This window comes from Canis lupus, chromosome 27 (genome assembly GCF_048164855.1).
Source record: "Canis lupus baileyi chromosome 27, mCanLup2.hap1, whole genome shotgun sequence".
Classification (NCBI taxonomy): Eukaryota; Metazoa; Chordata; class Mammalia; order Carnivora; family Canidae; genus Canis; species Canis lupus.
In genome coordinates this window covers 25,790,853-25,816,327 of record NC_132864.1, presented here as the reverse complement: position 1 = coordinate 25,816,327, position 25,475 = coordinate 25,790,853, and the positions used below count along the sequence as shown (strand labels likewise).

Here is a 25,475-nt window from a genome sequence, read left to right as displayed (position 1 = left end):
ATACATATTTTTGAAATACGCAGGATGAAGTAACTGACAATTGCTGGAATCCTTTCAATGCCTTCCGGGGGCCCCCTCGGGCCTCCCCTACACCAGCTGCATCAGCTGCCGGGAGGCTGCAGGTGGCGGGGATGGGCTCTGGGCACAACAGGGGAACAAAGTCTGGGAAACATGCAGGACCAGCTCATGGAGGTGCGAAGGCTGAGGGCAGGTCCCTGGGACTGCAGGAAGCCAGCTGTCACCCGACTGTCAGAGGGGACACCCCCTCTTCCTCCCACTGGGGCCAGAGGAGGCTCCCATTCATGACTGGCACTGCCGTGGCATCACCCTTCAGCCAGAGGAAGGCACTGAGGCTCGGAGCAGTCACGGTCAGTGGTGGGAGGCAGGGTGGGGGCTCAGTGCCCCAGCCAAGGCCACCGAAGACGTCTGGGGGGTGGACAGAGCTACTGATGCAGGGAGAAGAGAGAGTCAGGGAGATCACACCATCGTGGCTCAGTTAATGGCCTCCCGGCTGGTCTCCCCATGTCCCCCAGAGCCCCACGGTCTATACTCTGTGCCACAGCCAGAGCAATCCTGTTAAGTCATGCGTCACCTCTCCCAGACTCTCCATGGCTCCCACCTCCCTCAGAGAAGGGTTTGCGAAGCTCTAACTGCCCTGGCTCCCCTCCCTCCCTGATCACTCCCCCATTCTACTGCTTACTCCTTTCTAGACTGACTGCCTTCCTCGCCACGTCTCCATCACCCGCCATACTCCTGCTTGGGACCTTCACACCCATTATTCCTCTGCCTGGAATATTCTCATGTTCATTCAGGTCTCAATTCAAATGTCACCTGCTCAGAGCAGAGATCTCTGACCCCGTCAATCATCATCTCCCATCATAATACTGCACTTTCCTACCTGTAGCACTTGCCACCTCCTAACATTATATTTGGAATCTACTTGTTTCCTGTGTCCCTAGAAGGTGAACTCTGTGACGGCAGGACTTTGTTTTGTTCCCTGCTGTGTCTTCAGGCCTTACACAGGGCCTGGCATTTCCTGAATAAACTAATGAAAGCAGACACTAACAGAGAGATGGAGGTGGACATGATGGATAATCAATGGATGGATGGATGGATGGATGGATGGAAGGATGGATGGATGAGTTGATGGATGGATGGATGGACAAGAGAGAGAATGGATGGATCAACGGGAGAATGGATGGACAGAAGAACTGATGGACAAATGGATAGAAGGATGGATAAAAAGATGGGTGGGTGAAAGAATGGATAAATCAATGGAAAGAAGAAAAGCAGAAAGATGGAAGGAAAAATGGATGGATGGATGGATGGATGGATGGATGGATGGATACGATGGATAGATGGATGGATAGACTGACAGATGGAAACACAGAGAGGAAAACAAACACAAAGTCAGTGCAAGATGTGCATGTGACTGCCTAAAACAACTAGAGCCTATGGTGTGAGCCTGGCTCACAGCCCCCCTTGGGGGGTTCCCAGAGCCCTAAGGCCTCAGCCCCCTCAAGAAGTGACGCAGAGGAACATGGCAGGTGGGGGACCGGCCCCAGGCTTTATTGAGCAGATTCCGGGGAAGGGGGGACAAGCACACCATCACCCTGGCCCTGGAGCCTCCTCTTCTTGCCTCTGCTGCCCCCCAGGGCGGGTCTGGGCCACTGGGGCCTGGGTGCCCTTCAGCTGCTGAGGAAGCAGCCCCGCTTGTGCCACTTCTGGTCCCGGATGCGGCGCACGGACTGCAGCTGCGGCTGGTTAGCGTCCCACTCGTTCCAGTGGCGGTACTCGCCCCGCTCGAACACGTACTGGCGCCCGCGGTAGCCCGGGAACTCATAGCCGACCCACCTGCCGGGGACCAAGGTCGGGGTGAGGACGGACGGCCCCCGCCTCCAGCCCCACCGAGCCTCTTAAAGCCGGCATGGGACCACCCTCTCCGCCTGCCTGAATTCCTCCCTGGCTCCCCAGGGCCCTCGGGAGAATTCAAACTCCCTACGCTGCTCCTTCACTAACCGTCTCCAGCCTCGTCCCTCAACCTTCTTTCTTCACACCCCATGCTCTAACCTCGCTTGCTCTACCTTCCTTGAAGTGGAGTGTCTCTGAGCCGTCACACGTCCTGTCCTTCTGCCCGGTGTCCCTCTCCCCTTTCATTCATATTCTTTACATCCTAGTTTGTGTGTCTCCTCCCCCAGGACTGAATCTGGGGGATTCAGATTCTGGCTGACGCCCCCAGGCAGAATCGAGTTGGCATTCCCCGGTGGGGACTCCCAGAGCTCCCGCGTGTCCCGTGTGTCCCCCATCACAGTCCTGGTCTCAGTGAATTGTGAATACCTGTCAATTGTGGATACCTGTCTCCTTGTGTGTCTCCCTAGCAGACTAAGATTCTTGAGGCTGTGTAACGCTTGTTGCCCCATATGCTGCACGTGGAAATGCTCAGTAAAAAGTTGTTGAATAAATTATTATCAGGGAGAGGCGGCACCTTTCAAGGCTCAAGCCCAGACCTCAAGCCCATAGGGTGAGATGCAGTCACTGACAAAGAGAAGGAGATCTTAAGGTTGCATTAACAGAGCTAGTAAGCCTAGAAGGAAGGAGGTGATGCACTATGTACTCTCCTATGTGCTAGTCAGGCCATACCTAGAGAATCACTATGTCACTTCTTACCTTGGCAAAGACCAAGATTATGAAAAGAAAAAAAAAAAAAAAAAAACTCAACCCTGAGAATTAGTTCAAGGGTCTGGGGATGTTTCAAAAAGGAGCAAATATTTAGACAAGGACAGGTAGGAGGAACAGATTCACTTGATTAAAAAATAAAGATAAGGGATGCCTGGGTGGCTCAGCAGTTGAGCGTCCGCCTTTGGCTCAGGCCATGATCCCAGGATCCTGGGATCGAGTCCCACATCGGGCTTCTCTTGCAGAGCCTGCTTCTCCCTCTGCCTGTGTCTCTGCCTCTCCCTCTGCCTATCTCTGTGTGTCTCTCATGAATAAATCAATAAAGTCTTTAAAAAAGAAAATAAAGATAAAACCTCCTACAAGTCAAAGCTTGCTGGAAATCCAATGGGACAGGAATGTGAGCAGTTAGGCATTTGCAGCCCGGGGCTCTGGAGTGGGGCTGTGAACCAGGGTCATGCGGGGCAGCAAGCACAGTGAATGGAGATTGTATCTGGGGCGAGGCGGCGCAGGGGCAGGAGTGGGGGCTGGGTCCCTTACGTCCCGTTGACGGCCCGGATGCTCGCCACGCGGTCCTGGAAGCCGTGCGCCCAGAGGCTGGGCACGTCGTCGTCCACTATCTCCATCTTGCGGCCGCTGAAGGCTGGGTTCTCGAACAGGTGCAGCTTGTGATCTGGGCCATCCTGGGGGGAGGGGGGGGTTATCACGGGGTGAGCTGGCTGCTCCCAGGCTCGGAGCAGGGGCGCTGAGGTGCCGAGAGGCTCCAGGGCCACGGGGTCACGCCCACCCCCAAGCCCACGGCCCCAGGGAAGGCAGTCCCCAGAGGCCTGCGGGAGGGACGGCGCTAGGGCGGGTCCTTAGGAATCTTAGAGCCCCCGGAGCCAGGAAACCGCCAGGGGCCCTTATCAGCTCTTGGGAAACTCCACCATTTAGCAGATCGGGAAACCGAGGCACAGAGAGGCGGGAAGGAGATAAACATGAGTAACGTAGGAGGAGTCCCTCCTTGCTAAGCCAGGTTCTGACATGGTCTTAGCTTTCCTCCCGCAGTCCTGCAAGCAGGCAGCAGGTGCTGTGACAAGGAGGAAGGGCTGGGGCAGCCACCGAGCGAGGGGTAAGCTGGTGGGGCAGCAGAGTGACATTTGAAAGTGTCACTGTGGGATACTGAGCCGAGACCGGGTCACGAGGCTTCTGATTTACACAGGGCTCCCCAGGGAAGTGTCAGTGCCGTGCTGGCGAAGTCAAGATGTGCATCCTGCTGTCCCGATCCCCAGCCCAGTGACAATTCCAGAGCCACCTGCCTCCGGTCGCATGCGATCATTTAGGTCAGAGATGACGGAGGCAGGGACCCTGGCCCGCCAGCTCCCAGCATGTCCTGCTTCTCGGAGCTCCCCGGAGTGCCAGGGGCGGTACTTACGATGTGCAGAGGCCGGAGGGACAGGAGGCTGTCACTGTGGTGGCTGTTGGACCAGGCATCCCAGCGAGGGTAATCGCCCTTCTCCAGGACAAACTGCTCCCCGCGGAAGGCTCTGCGCTCGAACGCCAGCCACCTGTGGGAGGCAACAGGCCCGGGTCGCCACCGCTGCTTCCGAGGGAGGACCCGTGTCTAGTGAGGGGAGGGCCTCCAAGCTGCTGACCTTTGGCCTTGAACCCTCCCTCCAACCCTACCACGGATCCCTGGTCCAAGTATTTAAGGAGCTCCTAGAACATACTGGAAGCTGAGACTCTGAGCCAGAAAATCATCCTGGGAGACAGTATGAAGTCTATTTTATGCGCAGCGGCCCCTGTGTAGGTGCTCAGGAAAGGCCTTAGTACGATGTCCGGCACACAGTAGGTAATCCGAAGACAGTTCCTCTCCCTCCTCCTCATCCTCGTTATTATTATATTGCTATTATTTATGTGTATCTTTCTATTCATTTTCGCAAAAACTCCATCTGAAGCGCACGCCACTGTTATTCCCATTTGACAGATGGGAAAACTGAGGCCAGAGATGGGAAGGGAGTTGCTTAAGGCCCCACTGCAGATCCAGAACCGGGACCGGGACCTCCTGATTCTCAGAAAGCTCAGGGCTGTGAGGAGGGGGCTGGGGGTGCAGGTACTCACGGCCCAGACTCCACCTGGATGGAGCCCACCTTCTCCAGCAGGCTCTCTGTCAGGTTGGGGCACTCAGCCGAGAGCTCGCACCGCTTGCCCTGGAAGTTCTCCATTTCGTACACGATCACCTGAAAGGGCCGCGTCCTGAGCATCCCACGGGGTCGGGGTCGCGCTCCCAGCCCCAGCCCCAGCCCCAGCCCCAGCCCCAGCCCCCACCGCCCGCGCCGTCCTCTCCTCCTTGGGGCACTGCGGGGCAGGTACCCGCACGGCCACAGCCAGCCTCGGCCTCGGGCTTGCACTGCCCCGTCGTGGCCACGGAGGGAACGCCTCCGGGAACGTCCAACCAGGGATTGCAAGTACCTGGCAGGAACCGGGCCGAGCTGAGGAGCGAAGCGACCCACGGGAGGGAAATGAAGCCGCTTATGGCCAGGAGGGAACGTGGGCCCCGTGTTAAACTTTTCAAGAGAGGCCAGAAATCTATATTTCCCTTAATGTGAAATGTCCGTGTGCCTGACGGAGGGTAACACCAGTTTGCAGCCTCCGGATTGACCTTCACCTGACCCAGGCCCAGAGAGGAAGAGGCTGCCAAGGAGGAGGAGGGCTGGGGCGCCTGGGTGGCTCCCGGGTCCGGGATCGAGTCCCACATCAAGTCCCCACAGGGAGCCTGCTTCTCCCTCTACCTGTGTCTCTGCCTCTCTCTCTGTCTCTCATGAATAAATGTAAAATTTTAAAAAAATAAAAGGAAGAGAAGGGCTTTGCCTCTCTTCTCCACCTAGAAGCACAAACTGTCTTTGTAGAAGGTCCCTGGGGTATATATGTTCTGGTCATTTTATAGAAAGCTCAGAAAGCCTAAGCCACTTGTCCCAGGCTGCACAGCAAATTAGGCGGAGGCACCAGGATTCAGTAAGTCAGCTGGCTCTTTTCTCACCATGGTGTACCCAGGGCAAGGCCCACAGGTGCCAGGGGAACCGGGAAGGACTGGCAGTGGCATCCACCTTCTTGGTGGGCAGCTGCCCCTGGGGCTTTGCAAAGGCCTTTAGAAGGCCCTAGACCAACCCTGTGCTCCCACCAATCAGGCCCAGGGCCAGGCAGACCTCGCTTCTCTTTCACTCTCCTTAATGCCACCAGCAGGTCCACAGAAATGCTCCTGCCCACAGTAATCCCTTCAGTCAATCCATCCTCAGACCCTCTCTCAGATTAAAGCCCCCAAGGACAGCTCAGAGAGGGAAGAGCCAACAAATCCCAGCTGTTGGAATCCTCCTTAGCACCAGCTCTGGGGCCTGAGACAGTGAGCACTGTTCCCATTTTCCAGATGGGGCTGGTGAGGCCCAGAGAAGCCAGGGAAGTGGACTGAGGTCAGGCAGGAGGGTCAGCACCATGTCTCCTGAAACCCCCTGGCCTCTGTGCCCCACTGAGACGGGCTGCGTTTGTGTGACCAGTTCTATTCTGCAGGTGAGGACACAAAAGAGAGAAGATGCAGTAAAATCGTGGTGAGTGAGGTGTCTTTCCTGGCCCCCAGTGGCCGGAAGGGCCGCTGCTCCTTTCTGGAGGGGGGCTGCCTGGCAGGGGAAGCTGGCCCTGAGACCCAAGAGCAGCCCCAGGCCCTCAGCCCCCGGGACCCCTCCCTGCCCCGTACCTTGTAGCTGCCCCCTAGGCCTCCATGGCTCTTGCCAGCTGCAGCCTGCTCCGGAGCTCCGTGCTGTTCAGCCATCTCCCCAGGAACACCTCTGGCTTCAACCAAAGGAAAACGAGTCACCAGGTCCACCCGGGCCAAACCAGGTGTCGATGTCATTGAAGTCAAGGATGAGCTACAGAGCCTTGCTGCCTATGAGTTATCACTCACTGCATTCGGTCTTTCAGTCATTCAACAAACATCCACTGAGCACCTGTCATGGGCCACAAGGACTGGGACAGTCATAGGATCAGGATCCCTGTTTTTTAGGGGGAAACTCTGAGGCCCAGTGAAGTGAAGCCACTTCCCCAAGGCACGCAGTGAGGTGGTGGCCAGGATTGGGCCTGGCTCCAAAGCACGTGCCCTCCTCCTACACTCAACTGCTTCCCCACACAGGGTTCTTCAAGCTCTGTGTGGACACACCAGCTCTGGACCCTGGCCAGAGGGTGGGCTTCGGAGGTCCCTTTCTGCAGGGATCTCTCCCATCTCTGAGCTCTGAGCTATTATCTTTTGTCCATCAGAGATTCCACGAGCACCTGCGCGGTGCCTGGCCTGGCGCTGGGTGACGGGATGAGCGGGAGACCACAGACTGGTGAGAGATGGACAGACAGACAGACGTCTAGAGAACGCAGGATGTGGGACTGGGTGCTGGGACACCTGCTGCAGCCCAGTTTCCATACATTCAGTTACTCATTCCACATGCATTTATGGATCTCCTACTGTGTACCAGCCACTTAAAGAGACACAGACACAGAGAGACAGTTCCCCTTCATCCCTGTGGGGACCGTGACACACAACACAGCCCCGAGATAGTCACAATGAGGTCATCATGGGAGGATCCTCATGATCCCTGTGAAACACAGACACACGGGACTGTTCTCCAGTTTATCAGCACACGCACACGGATGCACGTGCACACACTCAAGCTCCTGTGATCCTTGTACACAGTCACATCCCACCCACTGAACACGACGGCCTCCCCCTCTTTCTCTCTCTCTCTCTCTCTCACACACACACACACACACACACACACACACACACCCCATGCCCACTTTAGACATCCACGGTGGTCCACAAGGCACACACATCGCCACCCCACAGCCGCTGCTCCCCACCACGGCCCAGGCACAGCTGCATGGCCCGTATGCTCTGGCCACAGGCCTAGTGATGCAAAGCCCTCAGGTTGCCCATCCTGCCTACACCCGGCCTCAGCAGGACATACGGCCTGGTCCGGCTCATGGAGACTCTCAGCATCCTTGGCAGCCCCTCCCCCCAGATTTGCTCACGCCCCTTCCTCAGCCGTGCTTGGTCTTTGGGCCCCCCCTCCGCAAAGCACATGCCCAGGGGCTCAGCCCTGGCCACCTCCCTCTGACAGCAGTTGGGCTTGGCAGCTGTATCGGGTCCTCCCTCTTGGCTCCAGGCCTTGGGTGAATCCCCGGTTTGTGCAGGGGCCAGCCGTGCCTGCCCCTCGGAGATTCCCAAAGGTCTGGACCAGCCGGGGTAGCTCTCGCCTCCCTGCCCCTGCCCGTCCCAGAATGGACCTGCTGCTGTAGTCTCAGGAAGAAGAGAGGGGCCAGCACCGGCTGCGGACTCAGTCCACCTTTGCTCGGGGTGTCCTATTTATGGGCGCTTTTCGACAGCCCAGCACATCCCGGCCTGCTGAGGCAGCGCCCTGTCCACCCGATTCTGCTCAGGCCACTGCACTCCAATAGCAGGTCCAGGGAGGCCCCAGTGCCGTGTGCTCCGCCGTGGCCCCTGATGGCTTCCGGGAGCAGACAGACCTCATCAGCTTTGTGGGAAGCCTGATAGCGCCGGGGGGCAGGGGAGCATCAGGGTGTGAGCTCTTCAGTGCCCCCTAACTCCCTTTCTTTGGCTTTCTAGAGCCATCACCTTCCTATTTGGGTGACACCAGCTCTTAAATCGAGGGGCCCCAGATCACTGTTTTCCTATGTGCTATATGGCCTAAATTTTAAGTCAGATCACCCTAAATATAACCCCCAAATTGGGTTTCCATGGGATGTGCTAACAGACCCAATAAAGATTGATTTTCTTTATGTAGAAGGCATATGCAACACACACTACCATTTATTGAAGACCCACTGTGTGCAAGGCACTGTGCCAGCTTCATGAACATTATTTCACCCTCACTCAGCCCTCTTTATTTTTTTAAAGATTTTTATTTATTTATTTTTAAGATTTTTATTTTATTTATTCATGAGAGACACACAGAGAGAGAGGCAGAGACACAGGCAGAGGGAAAAGCAGGCTCCATGCAGGGAGCCCGATGTGGGACTCGATCCCGGGTCTCCAGGATCACGCCCTGGGCTGAAGGCGGTGCTAAACAGCTGAGCCACCTGGGCTGCCCCACACAGCCCTCTTTAGGGAATGAACTATGATCCCCCACTTTTATGAGTGGCTCAGAAATTGACTTCAGAGAGGTGAGGTCCCTTACCCAGAAGGAGGAGGGGGTGGCCTGCCGCAGGCACCAGATCTTAGCCTCAATAGAAATAAAGGTGATCATGACAGTCACCTTATCTATGATCCCCCCTCAAAAAAAAACAAACCTAAACACACAGAAACCAAAAAACAAACCCAAACCAAAACCTAGGCCCATGCATTTTTAAATTATAATTAAATATTATTGGAAGACTAAAATGAAGAGAGGGCCAAGAAGTGAATGGTTACGAAACAGGACTTGGTTTTATTATTTTTGGCTAAAATCCTCCAGTCAGCCTAAAACCCGGTTACCCTGCACCCCTGGAGATGGCGGTGGGACACTGTGTGTGGCTGCTGGCCTCTGAAAGCAGGTGGACCTGTGTGACCCTGGGTGAGTCGCTGGAGGTCAGAGCAACACCTGTACATGGAGAACCATGGAGAGATCATGTAACAAAGTGCCTGCTTCCATTCACTGAGGATCTGGCCCGCTATTGACGGTTCAAACCAATGGACAACCTCCAGCTGGTGACCATGAACAGCGTTGGATACGACCCCATTACTTGGGACGTGGCCACCACATGCTAGGGATCTACGGGGGAAGAAAGAGGTGGCGTGACTTCCTTCCATCAGATCCTTTAGGATCCTGAGGACCTATTGTATCCCCAGGACCTTTGCATTGCCATGTTTCCTTAGTCTAGAGTTCTCAGATCAGCACTATTGCCATCTGAGGCCGGTTAACTCTTGGTGGTGGGGAAGCCGTTCTGTGCACTGCGGGATATTGAGCAGCATCCTTGGTCTCTACCCATTAGATGCCAGTAGCATCTTCCTTCCCTCTCTGTAATAACTGAAAATGTCTTCCGTCATGGCCAGATGTCATGGGGTGGCAAGCGGGGCACAATCCACCTAGTTGAGTTGAGAACTAGTGCCTTAAATCTTGCTAACATCACTATCACACCCCCATTTTGGAGCTCCGATGCTCAGCGATATCCCACAGCCAGGAGGCGGCAGGGCGAGGATTCAAGCCCACGTTGAATGGAAATCCTGCTTTGTCTCTATGGGTCCCCTCTCCCGGGACCCCAGCTCCCCGCTTCCCGCCACGTGGCCCCCAGCTCAGCACAGACAACAGACCGACTCAGCTGGTGACGGGCGTGCATGCATGGGAGAGCCCATTCATCCACACACTGACACACCAAGTTCTCCAGTGCAACTTGCATCGAAGCTTTATTTGCTATTTTCATGGTCTGAATGCAACGTCTTTGTACATGCAAAGGTCATCCTGTTTGACGGCAGTTGACCAGATTCCCGACTGTTCTGCGCATATGAAACCTCTTTACAGTTACAAAATATAAAAGCACTTGTAGATAGCCAATACTCTGTGAGGTCCAGGAAGCCCCATTTGTTTTAACATTAAAAATATAGGTTTTTCTCGATGAATTCTCAGTCACGTGATTAGAGATTCTTTCTGGGATTGGATAAAGTGCCTGTCGTCCACCTTCTGTTCAGAACCCCCTAGAGCTTGTGAATTGATAAGGCAATTGCAAGAACGCCAGCAGGTGTAACTTCCTTACACACAGGACTCGAATTTCTTTTCTACCATGATTCAAATATCTCAGGAAGGGACCCAGAAGAAAGGCTAGGAAAATATATAATATATTTATATGTATTTCCACTCCCCCCAATTTACAAAGTGTTTTGAGGATCAGAATCATCTGGGAAGTGCATCACTTCTAGGATATTGGTATGACTTAGGAAACGACACAGTACAAAATATCTCCCATAACACAATATATTACTTTTGCGAGCCCCCTATTTACAGGATCTATAAGGCTATGTGGAATGAGACCAGTAAAAAAGCTCAAATTGTTCCTTAGACAACGGCATGATTTTTTGTTTGTTTGTTATGCAGGTGTGACACCACTGGAGATTGTCAAAAAAAAAAATCAAAGGGCCAGTCTGATTCATGGAGGGACATCTTAGGGCACCAGGTTAGAGGGGGACTATTTAAGGAGATTTGGGGGTGTGGGAGAGACTGATTGATTTTCAGGGTTAACTTGCCAGGAACCTCAGGCTGACTTTCTAGGACAGATTTCTGCACCCCTTCCTGCAGGAACCAATCCAAACAAAAGAAAGTAAATTCTAGAGGGGTGGGGTGGTGGGAGCTAAAGGAGAGAGACTGGCAAAGACCCAGCTCACTCCAGCCGACTGACTTTCTAAGTGGCTCTACGTTTCCAGAACATCAGTTTGCCCCAAATCCCAACAGGGTTGACTAGTAGCAGCTTCTCAGCAGAGCCCAGATCCACGGCTCCCTAGGTGGCTATAGCCCCAGGAGGATTCCCTTCCAGATGTGGAGTGGGTCCTGCCTGCTTCAGGTGGTCCCCTCCTTGTCAACACTGTCCCTCTTACCCCGTAGAATCATGATGCCATGGGGGTTTTGCTTCCACGTTTTAACATGTGGTAGAGGAAGAAAGGCACAATTGAGGCTGTAGGAGGTTTCTCCATTACTGTAGTGACTTGCCATGGCGTAAATTAGCGGGGAGGGTGTCTCCCATTGGACAGAGCTTTTCTCCTGCCTCTACATCTCCCCTCGGGCCCACCTTGAAACGCTAGTTACACAAAGGGCTAAGTAACCTCACTTCCTGTACTAAGGGAGGCGACTGAGACTGTGGGGGAGGGGGGAGAACCACAGGGACTGAGGGAGAGAAACAAACTGGTGAGGGAGGGGCAGGCTTGACAACGTTCTCCTTGGGACATTGTCTTCCACAGAGGCCCAAGTCACCATTGCCAAAACATTTAGTTTTGGAGGTGATCTGACCATGTGCCTGTGGATTTTCAGCTTTGTGATTATGCCTGGCTCCTGGGGGCAGTCTGGGGGCATCATGATGAAAAATGTGCAAGTGTAAATGGACAAGGCAGCCACCAGCACCAGGTGCAAGCAGCTGAGCTGTTCGTTGGGGAGAGCATGCCAATGGTTTCCCCCACTCTGCTGCACAGCCTCTAAGCTCTGGGATCCCTGGCCTGTGCCTATTGCTATGCTCTCTCCTTAGCAATACCTAGAGCTGGCCTCACTTTCCTGCACACACAGAGGTGAATACATTTGTCTGAAAGCATAGGACTTGGCTTGTCCCCTGGAAAACTTCCCAATCTGATGGTCCTTTTCCCGAATCCTCGGTAACCTGAGGCTGTCAGGTCAATGTCACTCAAAACCCCCAACCTGAAACAATGCGAAGCTTCAGTTTTGCCAGAATTTCTCTGGTGGCACCAAGGAATTCTCTACAACACTGATTTTTGAGGCCTTGCCATGGGATTTCATAGGCTAAAGGCCTCTGTTTCATCAGGCAAGGGACCATGAAGAAGGGGATCTGTGGTGGGGGAAAAAGATACAGACTTATCAAAAGACCAGCTGTCAAAATGCTGATGTGCAAAGGGTGTGTGTGTGTCTGTGTGTGTGCGTGCGTGTTTGTGTGTCTGTAGACAGACAGATTGTACATACATAGGGATTTGCATTCTGTGTAAGACTCTCATTTAAGGAGAGCCAAAGACCCCCAGGAAGGTGCCTGGATGAGGGCAGGTGATTTGATTGCATACAAACGATTAAGGCATATTAAGTTAGTTTAAAAAGAGGCTCCAGGCAAACTCAAGAAACTAGCATATAACCACTCGCTTAATGCCAAAGAGTTCACTCAGCTTAGGAAGAGGGGAAAACCAATGATATGCTTGCCCAGTCATCTGCAGAAGTTCCAAGCACCAGTCACTTCTAACTTCCTTGCACTGAGCGTAGTGGGACCCAGAGGTCAAGGGGAGCCTGTGTGGAGAGGGTGGCTCCTGACCCACTGTGATGTCTGCTCTGCAGGAAGAGGTGAGGCTGTTCTCCTCAATCCCAAGAGGATGGACTTTGAATGTCCTAATCACCAAGGAATTAAAGGATATTTATTTCCAATCAAGGTGTGGGAGGTTAGGCAAAAGATCTCCAGGTTAATCTCATGTTCAAGTGTTCTTTCGTGTTGAGTATATTTGGGCTAAGACACATCTCATTAAGGATTGGAGAGTTCTGCATGGTGAGTATCTATAATCTCATTGAACACAGCAGGTCAATTTCTACTGACCAGGATGGTACCAAGGGGCCCTTCCCACCTGAAGGAAAGACAGACAGACAGAAAGAGTCAGGGTCAGAGCATGAGTGCCTTTAAAGGGGACTTACTGACCTGGAAAGCCATTGCATGAAAATTGTTTTAAAACATTAACCAGATCTAGGGACACCTGGGTGGGCTCAGTCAGTTAGGCATTTGACTCTTGATCTTAGCTCAGGTCTTGATCTCAGGGTTGTGAGTTGAAGCCCTGTGCTAGCTAGGCTCCACACTGGGCATGGAGCCTACTTAAGAAGGAAAAGGAAAGAAAAGAAAAATCACCCAAAGATGCAGTTCTTAGAGGAATTGTATCTCCACCCAAAGGCCACAGAGAACTGATTGACCACTAACTCGGAGAACAAAAAGAACACAAACTATTATCAAGTAGGCCAAATCTCTAGACACAGATGCATGAGGCTTCCAGATGGAAAAGGCTGGGTGGGTGACAGGATCTACAACCGCACAACTGCCCATCGGTAGCCGAAGTTCAGCTAACCTGACAGGGAAGGGGGCAGGGCTTCAGTTGAACCTGGAAAAACAGGATTGACCTGTACCCCTGACCCCCACTCCCAAGAGAAGGAAGAGATGGTCAAAGGTGATAAGGGAGGAAGAAGAGATGGGGAGACAAATGGAGACTCCTGAAGACATGGCCAGGGAGAAGGAAGGGATGTTTTGACACCATTTGCAAATGGATTTATCAAGAAAGATTTTCATGTCTTGGGAAGTCAATGGGTGGGTATGCGCGAGGCCCATCCCTTCCATATCTAGCCTTAGGAAACTCAGCCCAGGGGCCCCTCAGCAGTCACAGGGGGTCCAATGAACTGCCCAAGCATCTTTCTCAGCAATGGGCATCTCCCAGAGAAGGTTGGCACAAAGTTTATGGCAACTCCAGGCATGGCGGGTGGCCAGTCAAGAATATCTGGGGTGTTTGCTGGATCCTTGGGTTTCACAGGTGAAGGAGGCTGGTGTTGAGGATTTCCAAAAAGAAAGACCATGTAGAGAGTGCCTACAACCCCCAGAGGTCTTAGATATTCCTGGGAATGAGCTTAGGGTTAGCAAGAAAGAAAAAAGGCAAGGCAAATCCTACACTTTGTCACCTAGCATCCAGTACTTCTGTCCAGAGAAGGATTTCAACAAGACCTCCCTTCCTACATTTGGACCTTGAGGGAGCACTCAATTGGGTGGGGTTGGCAGGGGGTGGGGCGGGGAAGTGGTAGAAGGAAGAGGTGAGAAGAAGCAGAAGAACCCCCCCATTCATCCATTTGTTCCAATCTGGAATGGCTCTTCCATGCTGGCAACTCCGGTGGTGTTCAAAAAAGACTGGAGAAAAAAATTCTCAGGGCGGGTCTGATGTTTGAGTGGAAAAGGCACCACATTTGGGCTGCAGTTTATGAACCCTTGAGGCCAAGGGACAAAGGTCACTCCACAGAAACCAGAGCTCAAATGAAGAGAAACCAAGAAAAACATTATACACACAAAGATGACAATTGGAGTTTTTGTTAAAAGCATGGATGGGGTAAGATAACCTGAGATGATCAGATACTTCAAGCAAATTATTCATACATCTTTCCTTCTGCTCTTTAACGTAAAAAACATACATACATATCAAATTTCAAAGAAAATTGGCTGAATTATTGCTTTAACGCCTTCTAAAGCAAATAAAAGTGATAGATAATGAACAAGTCAACTATGCACACAGCCCCATTGTAAGGATAAATATACTTGAAATGAGGGTGGTACGTTTACAAAAAATTGGAACTGCTGATTCTTTGAGAGGGAGGGAGATGGAACTCACCAAAAAAGCAATCAAAACCCAACCCAATAATGCTGCCCTGGACCACAATTACAGCAGGAAACAGAGTTTCTTCTTCCTTGGAAATATGCTTTTGAAAGAGACTTGCCCTGGAGAAAGAGGTGCTTTCACAATACAGGTGTTTTCCGGAACCCAGGGAGATGGTCCAGCCTCAAACTGATGTTCCTGGAGTGATGTCTAAAGTAGGCAGAAACACACATTTTTACATAAAACACAAAACCACCAGCATGGACAATTCTGGGCAGCCTGGCTTTGTTCTCAGCTTGAAGTGCTGTCTGGGGAGACGTGCAAGTGCTTGAGGACGGTGGGTCTTCCCGCCCTGATCCGGGGAGAGTCTGCAGAGGGGCAGGAGGCGCTGGATAGTGTTCTCCACCCAACTGGAAGGGCCCAGGTCGGTAACCATGTGCAGGGAGGAATGACATCAGCGTGGCCTCATCTTCGGGTTCTGACAGTTAAGGCTTCTGTTCATTAGACGTGGCAGTGTCCCCTGTCTGGAGAGGAAGGGACAGTCCTGGTGTCAGCAAGGGGAACATGTGACCCTATGTGTCTCTGCCATCAAGCCTTTAAACCTTTTCTGGTATTCTCCAAGATGGCCATCCCCACAAGCCACAGGCCAGGAAAGATGACTTTTTTTTCCTTCTTTTTAAAAAAAATTTAAAAAGATTTTTATTTATTTATTCATGAGAGACACACAGAGAGAGGCAGAGACACAGGCAGAGGGAGAAGCAGGCTCCCTGTAGGGAGCCTGATGCGGGACTTGATCCCAGGACCCCGGGCTCGGGATCATGACCTGAGCCAAAGGCAGACACTCAATGCTCAACCATTGTGCCATCCAGGTGTCCTTTTTTCTTTAATTCCTTCTTACTCTTTCTTTCTTTCTTTCTTTTCTTTCTTTCTTTCTTTCTTTCTTTCTTTCTTTCTTTCTTTCTTTCTTTCTTTCTTTCTTTCTTTCTTTCCTTCCTTCCTTCCTTCCTTCCTTCCTTCCTTCCTTCCTTCCTTCCTTCCTTCCTTTCTTTCTTTCTTTCTTTCTTTCTTTCTTTCTTTCTTTCGGAGTGGGGTGAGGACGGTGGGCAGGTGGAAGGGCAGGTTAGGACTCCAGCCTGTTTCCTCAGGTGTACTGCTGGAAGGTTAACTGAAATATTACATGTATAGTGCTAAACACAAAATAAACACAGGGTCAGATTCCTTATCCCAAACCCTTGAGTGCAGATTTACCTGGGATTTAGAAATCGGGTGGGTGGGGGAGAGGTTATTATATACACATATATACACGCATATATGCATAAATATACATTATGTGACATATCTACAAACATACTATGTAACGCCCCCATAATATACCTGCAGTGTAAAGTACAGACATCCATGCAGGTCAGGTTTTGCCACTAAGGAGGACCTGAAAATGCTTTGTTGTGTTTTCTGGGTAAAGCGCTGGTGGGTCTCCTGTGCTACTCACATCAGAGCCAACTTTTTATGGAGCAGGAAGCGAGTGCTCTTACACCTAGGACTGACCACCAGCACTTTAGTGCATCCTCAGTGAGCTCCGGGGACCACTTGGTGACATGGGCGCTGTTACCCCTTTTTACTGAGAGCCTGAAGTTCGAGATGTGAAGTCATGTGGGACCTACACCAGGGCATATTTAATCATCTCACCTTTTAAATCTTTTTTGTTCAAAATAATTTTTAATTATACAGGTGGTATATGAAGGTAAAAACTGGAGACGTTTCAGATTAGGCTAACCTCTGATGTCCTGCCTTTCCACTTTATAAAAGGGTTTTGAGATGCCGTGAGAAGTGTGTGAGCCCAGAGCCTAGGTTATCTGGCTCCTCGACCAGGCTGTCCACCTGGGTTTTTTCCCCTAAGAGAACAGATCCTCACTGCTCCCTTTAGAGGAACCCAGGACACTTGCACCCATTTTCTCTTCTCTCTCCTAGAGTGCAACACCTCGAGACTCTAACCCTTTGACTCCCAGTCCAGGATCTCCACTCCTTGGACTGCAGGCTCTCCCCAGGTTCTCCACCACACCCTCCCCTCATACCTGCTCAAGCTTGGTTCTCATACAGGCTTTGTCTCTTCTTGGATTTTAGCTCCTTTAACCACTGGGGAGAGGGCTCTTCCGACCTGAAACCACAAAGCCAGACACAGTCAAGTGTGTGCCAGACTTAGGACTCCTTGCAGGCAGGGCTGGGAGGAAGCTGACCCTGCACCCACAGCACCCAGGTGCTGCTGAGCTGGGCACGTACAGGCGGTGAAGGTACCTATGTTATTGTGATTGATGAGCAAGATACAGGAATTAAACAAAGCACCCAACATCAAGGAATGGTAAGTAAATCACCATTCTATGAAATAATGGCAGCTGTGAAGTCACGTTGACACAAGAATTTATTTCCGTCTATCCATTTGTCACCCAGGCACGTCTCCATCCTTATTGCTCTCTACCCATGTAAATGCCTGTGATGGTCAATTGTATGTGTCAACTTGGCTAGGCCACGGCACCTAGATATTTGGCTAAACATTATTCTAGATGGTGCTGTGAAGGTATTTTTTAAGGTGAAATTAATATTTTAATCAGTAGACTTTGAGTAAAGCAGATTACCCTCGGTATTATGGGTGGGCCTCATCTAATCAGTTGAAGACCTTAATAGGAAAAGACTGACCTCCCCAGAAGAAGAGAGAATTTTGATAAAAGACTGCTTTTGTGACTCAAACTACAACACTGGTTCTTCCTTGAGTCTCTAGCCTAACAGCCTGCCATGCAGATTTGGGACTTGGTGGTACCCATAATCATGTGAGCCAATTCCTTAAAATAAATTTCAATCTCTCTCTCTCTTTCGCTGTTTCTCAACATCTCTCTCTTTCTCTCCCTCCCTCTCTCTCTCTCCTCTTCCCTTCCTCCCTCCCCCTGCTCTGTTTGTGTACATGTATATATACATCCTATTGGTTCTGTTTCTTTGGAGAACACTGTCTAATGCAATACCCATAAGACACAGATAGATGCCTTATGTTCACCAAATAATGAAACATGATTGTTTGCGGGGGATGGGGGGTGGGTAAGATTTGTTTTAGCTTCTTTAAATTGAAGAACACACATCCAGAAAAGTACTCAAACCACTCAAACCTGTGACCTGTGCACATGTCAGTGAATTTTCTCAAAGTGAATACATTTGAGCAGCCACCATCTCAGTGGTGACACTTCTTTTTTATTTTTTACTTTCTTCATGTACTTTCCTGTATTCTCAGAATCGCTTGTAGTGAGAACACACCATTTTAACAAAAGCCATAAAGTCATCATTCTTTGAAAAAAAATATCATTTTTATGAAGATGTTTAATGGCTTTGGGAAAATGACCACATGAAATATGTAACAGAAAAGAAACTATGTATATATAATTGTAATCTCAACTACATTTTATTTTAAAGATTTTATTTATTTATTCATGAGAGATATACAGAGAGACAGGCAGAGACACAGGCAGAGGGAGAAGCAGGCTCCATGCAAGGAGCCCGACATGGGACTCGATCCCGGGACTCCAGGATCACGCCCTGGGCTGAAGGCAGGAGCTAAACTGCTGAGCCACCCAGGGATCCCCTCAACTACATTTTAAGACTTAAAATGACAGGAGAGATGCCCCAACGTCACACTGTGGTCTAGTATGGTGAGCATATACTAGTTTTATAATTAAACATAGCACTCACAAGATCTGACCTGTGTTGACCTCAGAGAAAGCTCCTGACCCCAAGGCCTGAGAGGTCTCAGGGAACTCGCTCATCTAGCTGGGGTGGGATGAGGAGTATGCAAGGAAGGAGAGGTCCTTTGGGCAGACAGGACTCTGGGGTCCCCCAGGCAAGTGTCACCTGATGGCAGAGGCACCAGACCAGGCCTCCAGAGGTGCTTTCGAGACCCTGGTCAGGGGGCTTCCCCAGCCCTGGAGAAATGCTGGAGCCTTCAGCTGACTCCAGAGCAGCCCTGCAATTCTGGTGTCTTCAGAGCACGAGAGACACCATCTCAACTGTGACCTTGTTTCTCTCTCAATCTCTTATCCTTTTCTTGCTACAACTCACTCTGTTCTCTGATTAAATGCACTGGCTATAGCTCTCCGTACTATTGGGACTCCAGACCTTTGCACGTGCTGTGACTTTAGCCTGGGACCTCCTCATGCTGCCTTTTTTTTTTTTTTTTTTTTTTGTCTATCTTGACTCAATTCAGGAAATTCCTTCTCTTGGAAGCCTTTTTTCTGCATTTTTCTTCAAGTCTGGGTTAGGAGCCCTTCCTCTATCGTGGGGGTCAGATAAAGAGCCAGATAGTAAGTAGTTTTGACTTTGTGGGTCATGAGGTGTCTGCTAAAACTAGTCATCTCTTCAGCTGTAATGGAAGAACAGCCCTAGATGACACAGAGAGGAATGAGTGTGCTTGTGTGACAATAAAGCTTTATTTATAAAAACAGAGAGCGGGCTGAATTTGGCCTGTGGGCTATAGCTTGCTGCTCTATTGCAACACTTATAACATTACACTAGTGTGAATAATCGCTAACTTTTATGTGTTAAATTGTGATAAGAATCCCACTACCCTTTTTGGGGAAGGAGGGAGGAAATTGTGGGGAAGAGCCAGAGGCAGAGGGATAGAGAGAATCTTAGATAGGCTCTATGCCCAGTGCAGAGCCTGATGTGGGAGCTTGATCTCACAACCCTGAGATCATGACCTGAGCTGAAATCAAGAGTCAGACACTCAAGTGACTGACCCCCCCAGGCACTCCAGAATCCCACTATCCTGTAGTGAGCACGTCTGTAAGCCAGCACCAGGGCAAAGGGCTCTGCACACGCTTCCTCATTTCATCCTCATGATCGTTCTGGAAGGTTAGAATGATGAGCCAATCCATTTTACAGATAAGGAGACTGAGGCCCAAAGAGGCAAAGTGACTCCATGGCCATGAAGCTCCTAAGCCGCACTGCTGAGATGGAGCCTGGGTTGCGTGATGTGTGTGATTTTAGAGCTGTGCTCTGTAACCTCTACCCCCAGCTGCCTAAGCACCTGGTCTGGGAGCCCCCTGGGTGGGAGGAGGCAGGTGCTGTGCTGCGTTCATCTCTGTGTCATGCTGGCCCAGCCTGGGATAGGGCCAGTGGCTCTGTGCAGGGCAGCTGAATTCATGGATCTCATTCACCCTGGCTGTGCCCTTTTATCCATCTTCCCGGGTCTCTCTGATTCACCTGAGACAAAGGCCCTTCCCTAGAGGGCAAGAGGAGAGAGGATGCCTGTTTCCCAATCAGTCTGGAGAGGGCTGGACTAGGTCAGTAGTCTTCCCACAACACAGCTCTGGATTTCCACGTGGGGCGTGGAGGGAAGAGGGTAAATGAGAGGCCAGCCGGCGTGGAGGGAAGAGGGTAAATGAGAGGCCAGCCGGCCTGATTCTTGGTCCTCTTCCCCCACCATGGTGTGATTTTAGGTATCAGGCTGCCCAAAGTTTAACGTGAACAAAGTTCTGCTGCTAGAGGGGAAAATAATAGTTGAAAATCCCCTTGCATTCGGCTCTAAGACCCGGGCAAGCACTTCCCAGCATTGCATCCTGAGTCTGGGGGGGGGAGGGGGTGCTCATCCCTAGGACCCCTCACCTCTCGTCTTTCTCCATGCTGGAGGGCAGCACACGACTGCCCAGCTGGAAGGGGGACTTGGGGGTCTTGGGCTGGGGGGCCCAGCCTGGGGTATCGCTGGGACTGTCGACCTCTGGCCTCTTGTGCAGCTGAGCCTGGAGAGAGAAGAGAACCGAGTCTGTAACCACCTGTGGTCTGTGGAGGGGTCCCATCTGATGGCTCTCCAGCAACTGAATGGACCCAGGCAGGAAATCCCAGGGCAGGGGAGATGCTGTTTGACCTTGGAGGCTAAGAGAAATCAGAGGCCAAGCATGTAGCCTCCGTGGCCACCCGTGGCCACGAGGATCAAAGAAGCACCACCAGAACCCCACACAATCATGTCATCCTCAATGGAAAAGCCACCATTGTGTGTTCTCAGGACAGGATGTTCCCCAAGAACCCCGACATGGCGCTTACGGCCCCATCTTGCAGATGACATTCAGCCCTGCTAAGCTCCTTGGTCCTGTGTCCACAGGAATGAAGTAAGGTTCTGAGTATTACTTTCCCAAAGGAAAAAGGCAATGGGTCTCCCCCCATTTTTGGAGGACATGGTTGGGGCTGGGATGACAGTATGGTGTGCATAGAGTTCCCTTGAGGCCCAGGGGGGTGCTGGTGGCAGGTGGCAGCTGTCTCCGAGGCGACGCGGGACGGCCCCCATGGCCATCACCCGCCTGAGGGCTCTGTGCACTAAGCACCCACCATTTGGACTCTACCGGGCCTAATACGTCTGATGCACATTAGCTTGAGGTAGAGGCTGGTTTTCCCCATTTTACAGAGGAGAAGCCTAACGGTGAAAGGTCGAGCAATCTTCAAGACCTGGGATTCACCCTCGGTCCCTCAAGAACGAGCCCGGCAGCCGCCTCCCCTGATTGTTCCCAACTGCTGAGCATTGCCCATGGCCGAGACTAACTGGAGCAGGTGTGGCTGCCACTAGGCTCGGGGAGCGCGTGCTAACCACAGCACACGAATCGCAAGAGCCTCCTCTGGACAGTGTGTGGTGGATCCAAGCTGTGTCCAGGAACCCAAGAACTGGCCTTGGGGGTTACACGGGGCGTCCACATGGGAGCCAAGGGCCTTCGCTGCCTGCTGTGTTAGGCTGCCGTGTGACAGATCATCTGTCCCCATCCTGGAAATGAAAGGCAGGAACCCCCCCCTACCCCCCCCCCCCCCAGTCTAGCACAGCGGCTGCAAGACATTCGCATTTGGAAGGCCTATCAAATCAGCCACAGGGACAAGCGTGCATCTACTGCTCACTGATTTTTTTATACTTGCAAAACATGACAGGTACTGTGGCCATGTGAGGTATTGCTGGGGTGAGGCATGCAAATCCCCTGCACTATTTTTGGAACTTCTTGAGTCAAACTGTTTCAAAAATGGAGAGGAAGGAAGGAGGGAAGGAAATAAGGGGAAAAGGAGGGGACAGGAGTGGGGGGAGCGGAGGGAAGGAAACATGGGGCCTGTTCCCTCTGCTGCCAAGGTTGAGGATAGCTCTGGGTGCAAAGCCTGGTACCTTTAGGACGGCCGGGTCCATGCCTGGAAACACAGGCATCCTCTGCAGATGGCTGCTGGGCGTCCTCTCAGCCCTGGAGGGCTTCTCCTCCTCCTCATCTGACTCTTCCCTCCTGGGAGATTTCTCTTCTGTGGCAAAGAAAAGACAGCACTGAAGTCACTGACAGCCAGCGGGCCCTCTGCACAGTCCCTCCTGCAGTCCTCGCGCCAGCCCCGCCCGGAAGTGATCACTGGCCCATTTTACAAACAGGTTTCTCATCGCAGACGATGCAGCATGACAGGTGTTCTCCTGGGAGAAGAAGGCACAGACACACCCACCTCCTGGCTCCTGGCTCCTTCCCAGTCAGGGCAAGAGAAGCAAGTCTTTGGCGGGGGGAAGGAGACAGAAATGCTTTAAGCCAGCCATGCAGGGGGCTCGTGGTCTCAGAAGGGGGAGCAGAGGGCTTCGTGTGTCTCATGGAAGGTCTGCCCAGGGCTGGACCAGGAAGCCACTTCCCTTCGCCAGAGCCCCCTTTATGGGGACTTAACCCCATCGCCATGCTCCAGCCTCATAGGAGACACTCTGGAGACATGGACCATTTGTCCATGAGGCGTGAGGGGTGAGGGGTGAGGGGTTCCAGCCTCCTGGAGGCCCTGACGTGGGCTTGGGTGCAGTGCGGAGTAGGGGGAGGGAATGGGGATGGACGGGGAGGAACCAGGCAAGGCCTGCTCCTCTGGAGCCCCTAGGCTGTGCAGGGAACTGGGGGCGGTCAGAAAGCGGACCCCCAGGCCTTCCCCAGCCCCAGGCTGGTTCCTCAAGGCTGCTGGGAACCAGAGGACTGCTGACATGTTCCAGCTGGGGGTACGGTGTGCCTCTGTCACTACGCTGGTTTTTTTTTTTTCTTAAGATTTTATTTATTTATTATTCATGAGAGACACAGAGACAGAGGCAGAGACACAGGCAGAGGGAGAAGCAGGCTCCATGCAGGGAGCCTGATGCGGGACTCGATCCGGGACTCAATCCTGGGGCTCCAGGATCACACCCTGGGCCAAAGGCAGGCGCTAAACCACTGAGCCACCCAGGGATCCCACCTATGCTGGTTTTTACTTGCCCCAGGCAGCTCAGTGGAATCTGGCTCAGCAAACCCAGAAAGCGTGCAGAGAGGTCTCACTCAAGGCATTTAAACACTTCCTTTAAGAACAAACATGAGGGGGGCCCGGGATGGCTCAGATCATGATTCCAGGGTCCTGAGATTGAGTCCCACGTCGGGCTCCCTGCTCAGCAGACAGCCTGCTTCTCCCTCTCCCTCTGCTGTTCCCCCTACTTGTGCTCTCTTTATCAGATGAATGAATAAAATTTTAAAATAATAATAATAATGATAATAAACATGAGGTAGGAGAGGGAGGGAGGACCCTCCAAGCATTTCTTCAGAAACGTCACCCCTCACTCAGCTTGGAGCCTGGCCTGACGTCCCACTGGTTGCTGTGGGCAAACCCCAAGTGAACAAAGGCCCCACAACGGTTTGAGGGACTAACTGCTGCATATGTGTAGAGCGAGGAGGTCACCTGCTACGGTTTCCATTACAAGAGGAGATTCTGCAGCTTTTTTTTTTTTTTAAAGATTTTATTTGTTTATTCATGAGAGACACACAGAGAGAGGCAGAGACACAGGCAGAGGGAGAAGCAGGCTCCCTGCAGCGAGCCCAATGCGGGACTCGATCCCAAGACCCCAGGATCACAACCTGAGCCAAGGGCAGATGCTCAACCACTGAGTCACCCAGGTGCCCCAATTCTGCTTCTTCTTAACACTCCTCTGTGGTTCCCTATCTACGGACGATGTCAAACTCCTTAGCAAGGAATCATGACTGTCCATGCACTGGCCTCTGCCTATGTTTCCGGCATGATCCCTGCTATTCCCAAACCACTTACAGAGGCTCCTGCCACACACACACACACACACACACACACACACACACACACACATTCTTCCTGAACCTCTGCCCCTCTGATCCACTGTTCTGTCTGGAATACCCTTCCCTGGCTGATGCCTATGGGCTCTTTGAGATTCATTTCAGGTTTTGCCCTAAGACTCAGCCAAAGAAGTCCTTAGAGGAAAATGCATAGCCTTAAATAATTGATTGGAAACAAAAGAGGCCGATGATAAATAAACCTGATCTTTCAACTCAAGGATCTGGCCCAGACCGGCAAACAGACCTCAAGGAAGTGTGAGTAAATTTAGTAAGGGTAAAGGCAGAAATGGTAAAAAACCTATTAAGTTGTATCTCTGTCCCTGGCAACCCAAGGAGCCCCAATGACTATATCATCCTGACCCAGTTTCTAATAAGGTCCGCAGAACCAGAGAGCGCAGTTCCCCACGTCACTTGAGCTCTACTATCCTACAGCCCACAAAGGAGGAACTTCTGTCTCTAACCCAAATCCGTCCTGCGGTTCAGCGTGGTGTCCATGGAGAAGGGAGGGCGTGGCATACCTGTTGAGTCCTTGAACATCCACGCGTTGTCGGCCTCCTCCTCCAGAGGAGACCGGCTCTCCGACTCGCTAACACGGCTACGCCGGAGGGAGTGGGAGATGGGAGCCCGGCGGCGGCTTCGCTTGCTGAGCTGCACCCGGGTCTTGAGGGCACTTGAGTCCAGGACAGAGGTTTGCTGTGGGAACGGCGGGGAGGAGGGCAGGAGGGGGGAAAGCAAAGGGAAGCATGAATTGAGGGCACTGTCCATGGCCCGTGTGCTTAGCTTCCCTGACACAGGAGATGCTGTTTGGCTGGTACGCGGGCTAGCATTTGCACATTTTTATTGTCACCTAAACACCATAAGCCTAAATTTCTCTGCAAGCCACACCACGTAGGCTGGTTACACTAATCACATGAACCTCAAGTGCCCTAGCACAGTGCCAGCCACATAGTAGATGTGATGAAAATGCCTTTCCCCTCCTGGTGACAGCAGAGGAGCATGTACACTAGATTAGCGCTCGGTGTGCAGCAGGAGCCCGATCAGTGTTTGTTTGCTTGCTGAATGAATGACCGAGTACATCATCTAGCTAAATCCTTGCAGGAACCTTACTCACACAGGGCCTGGGAGCTGAGGCATCCTGGGTGCGTCCTCCCCTCATCACCCACAATACTTCAGGGTGCGGGTGGAGGGTGCAGGGCAAAGTACTTGCACCAAGCATTTGTCTGCAAGCATCCACACTGAGCAGAGGCAGCAGAAGGTCCGTAATACTTTCCAAGCTTATCACCTTCCACAGTGAAAGGTGCCCGGGATGCAGACCACCCAGGGGGGCCCAGCAAGGAGGTACGACAGCCTGGTGGTCACCCCGGGGGCATGGTGGCAAAGAACTCAGAGCTCTGTGTTCAAATCCTGCACAGTTCAAATCCTAGCTGTGTGACCTCAAGAGTTTACAAACGCTCCCAGGTGCCCCTCTTTGTAAAAAGGGGATCATAGTAGTATCTGCCGCCCACAGTGGTTGAGAGAATTCAGTGAGGCCAGGGATGGAGAGTTCTGGTTTCAGATGGTGTCTGAGGAAGGCTCACTCAGGC

General features: G+C 51.9%; 2 protein-coding genes across 10 annotated transcripts in view; both read right to left on the bottom strand.

Annotated features, from left to right (window-relative positions):
* Positions 1-1,571: 1,571 nt before the first annotated feature.
* On the bottom strand, positions 1,572-16,892 carry CRYBB3 (crystallin beta B3). Its single transcript, XM_072803001.1, has 6 exons — positions 16,849-16,892; positions 6,401-6,495; positions 4,774-4,892; positions 4,088-4,220; positions 3,214-3,356; positions 1,572-1,854 (listed from the first exon to the last, which is right to left on the bottom strand). Exons 2-6 carry the CDS (start codon positions 6,473-6,475, stop codon positions 1,689-1,691), a joined length of 636 nt encoding a protein of 211 aa, XP_072659102.1. The 5' UTR covers positions 6,476-6,495; positions 16,849-16,892; the 3' UTR covers positions 1,572-1,688.
* KIAA1671 (KIAA1671 ortholog) overlaps positions 10,067-25,475 on the bottom strand; it is a 202,133-nt gene continuing 186,724 nt past the window's right edge. For 7 of the 9 annotated variants that reach the window (XM_072802991.1, XM_072802993.1, XM_072802994.1 and 4 more), the window contains 5 exons: positions 24,411-24,585; positions 21,945-22,072; positions 20,417-20,550; positions 16,849-16,931; positions 10,067-15,300 (listed from right to left, as the gene is read on the bottom strand). In XM_072802991.1, the coding sequence (XP_072659092.1) occupies positions 16,853-16,931; positions 20,417-20,550; positions 21,945-22,072; positions 24,411-24,585 (516 nt within the window). In that variant the 3' untranslated portion in view covers positions 10,067-15,300; positions 16,849-16,852. Of the gene's footprint in view, positions 15,301-15,719; positions 15,942-16,848; positions 16,932-20,416; positions 20,551-21,944; positions 22,073-24,410; positions 24,586-25,475 lie in introns of those variants that run through there. The other 2 variants (XM_072802995.1, XM_072802996.1) reach the window with 2 other exon arrangements.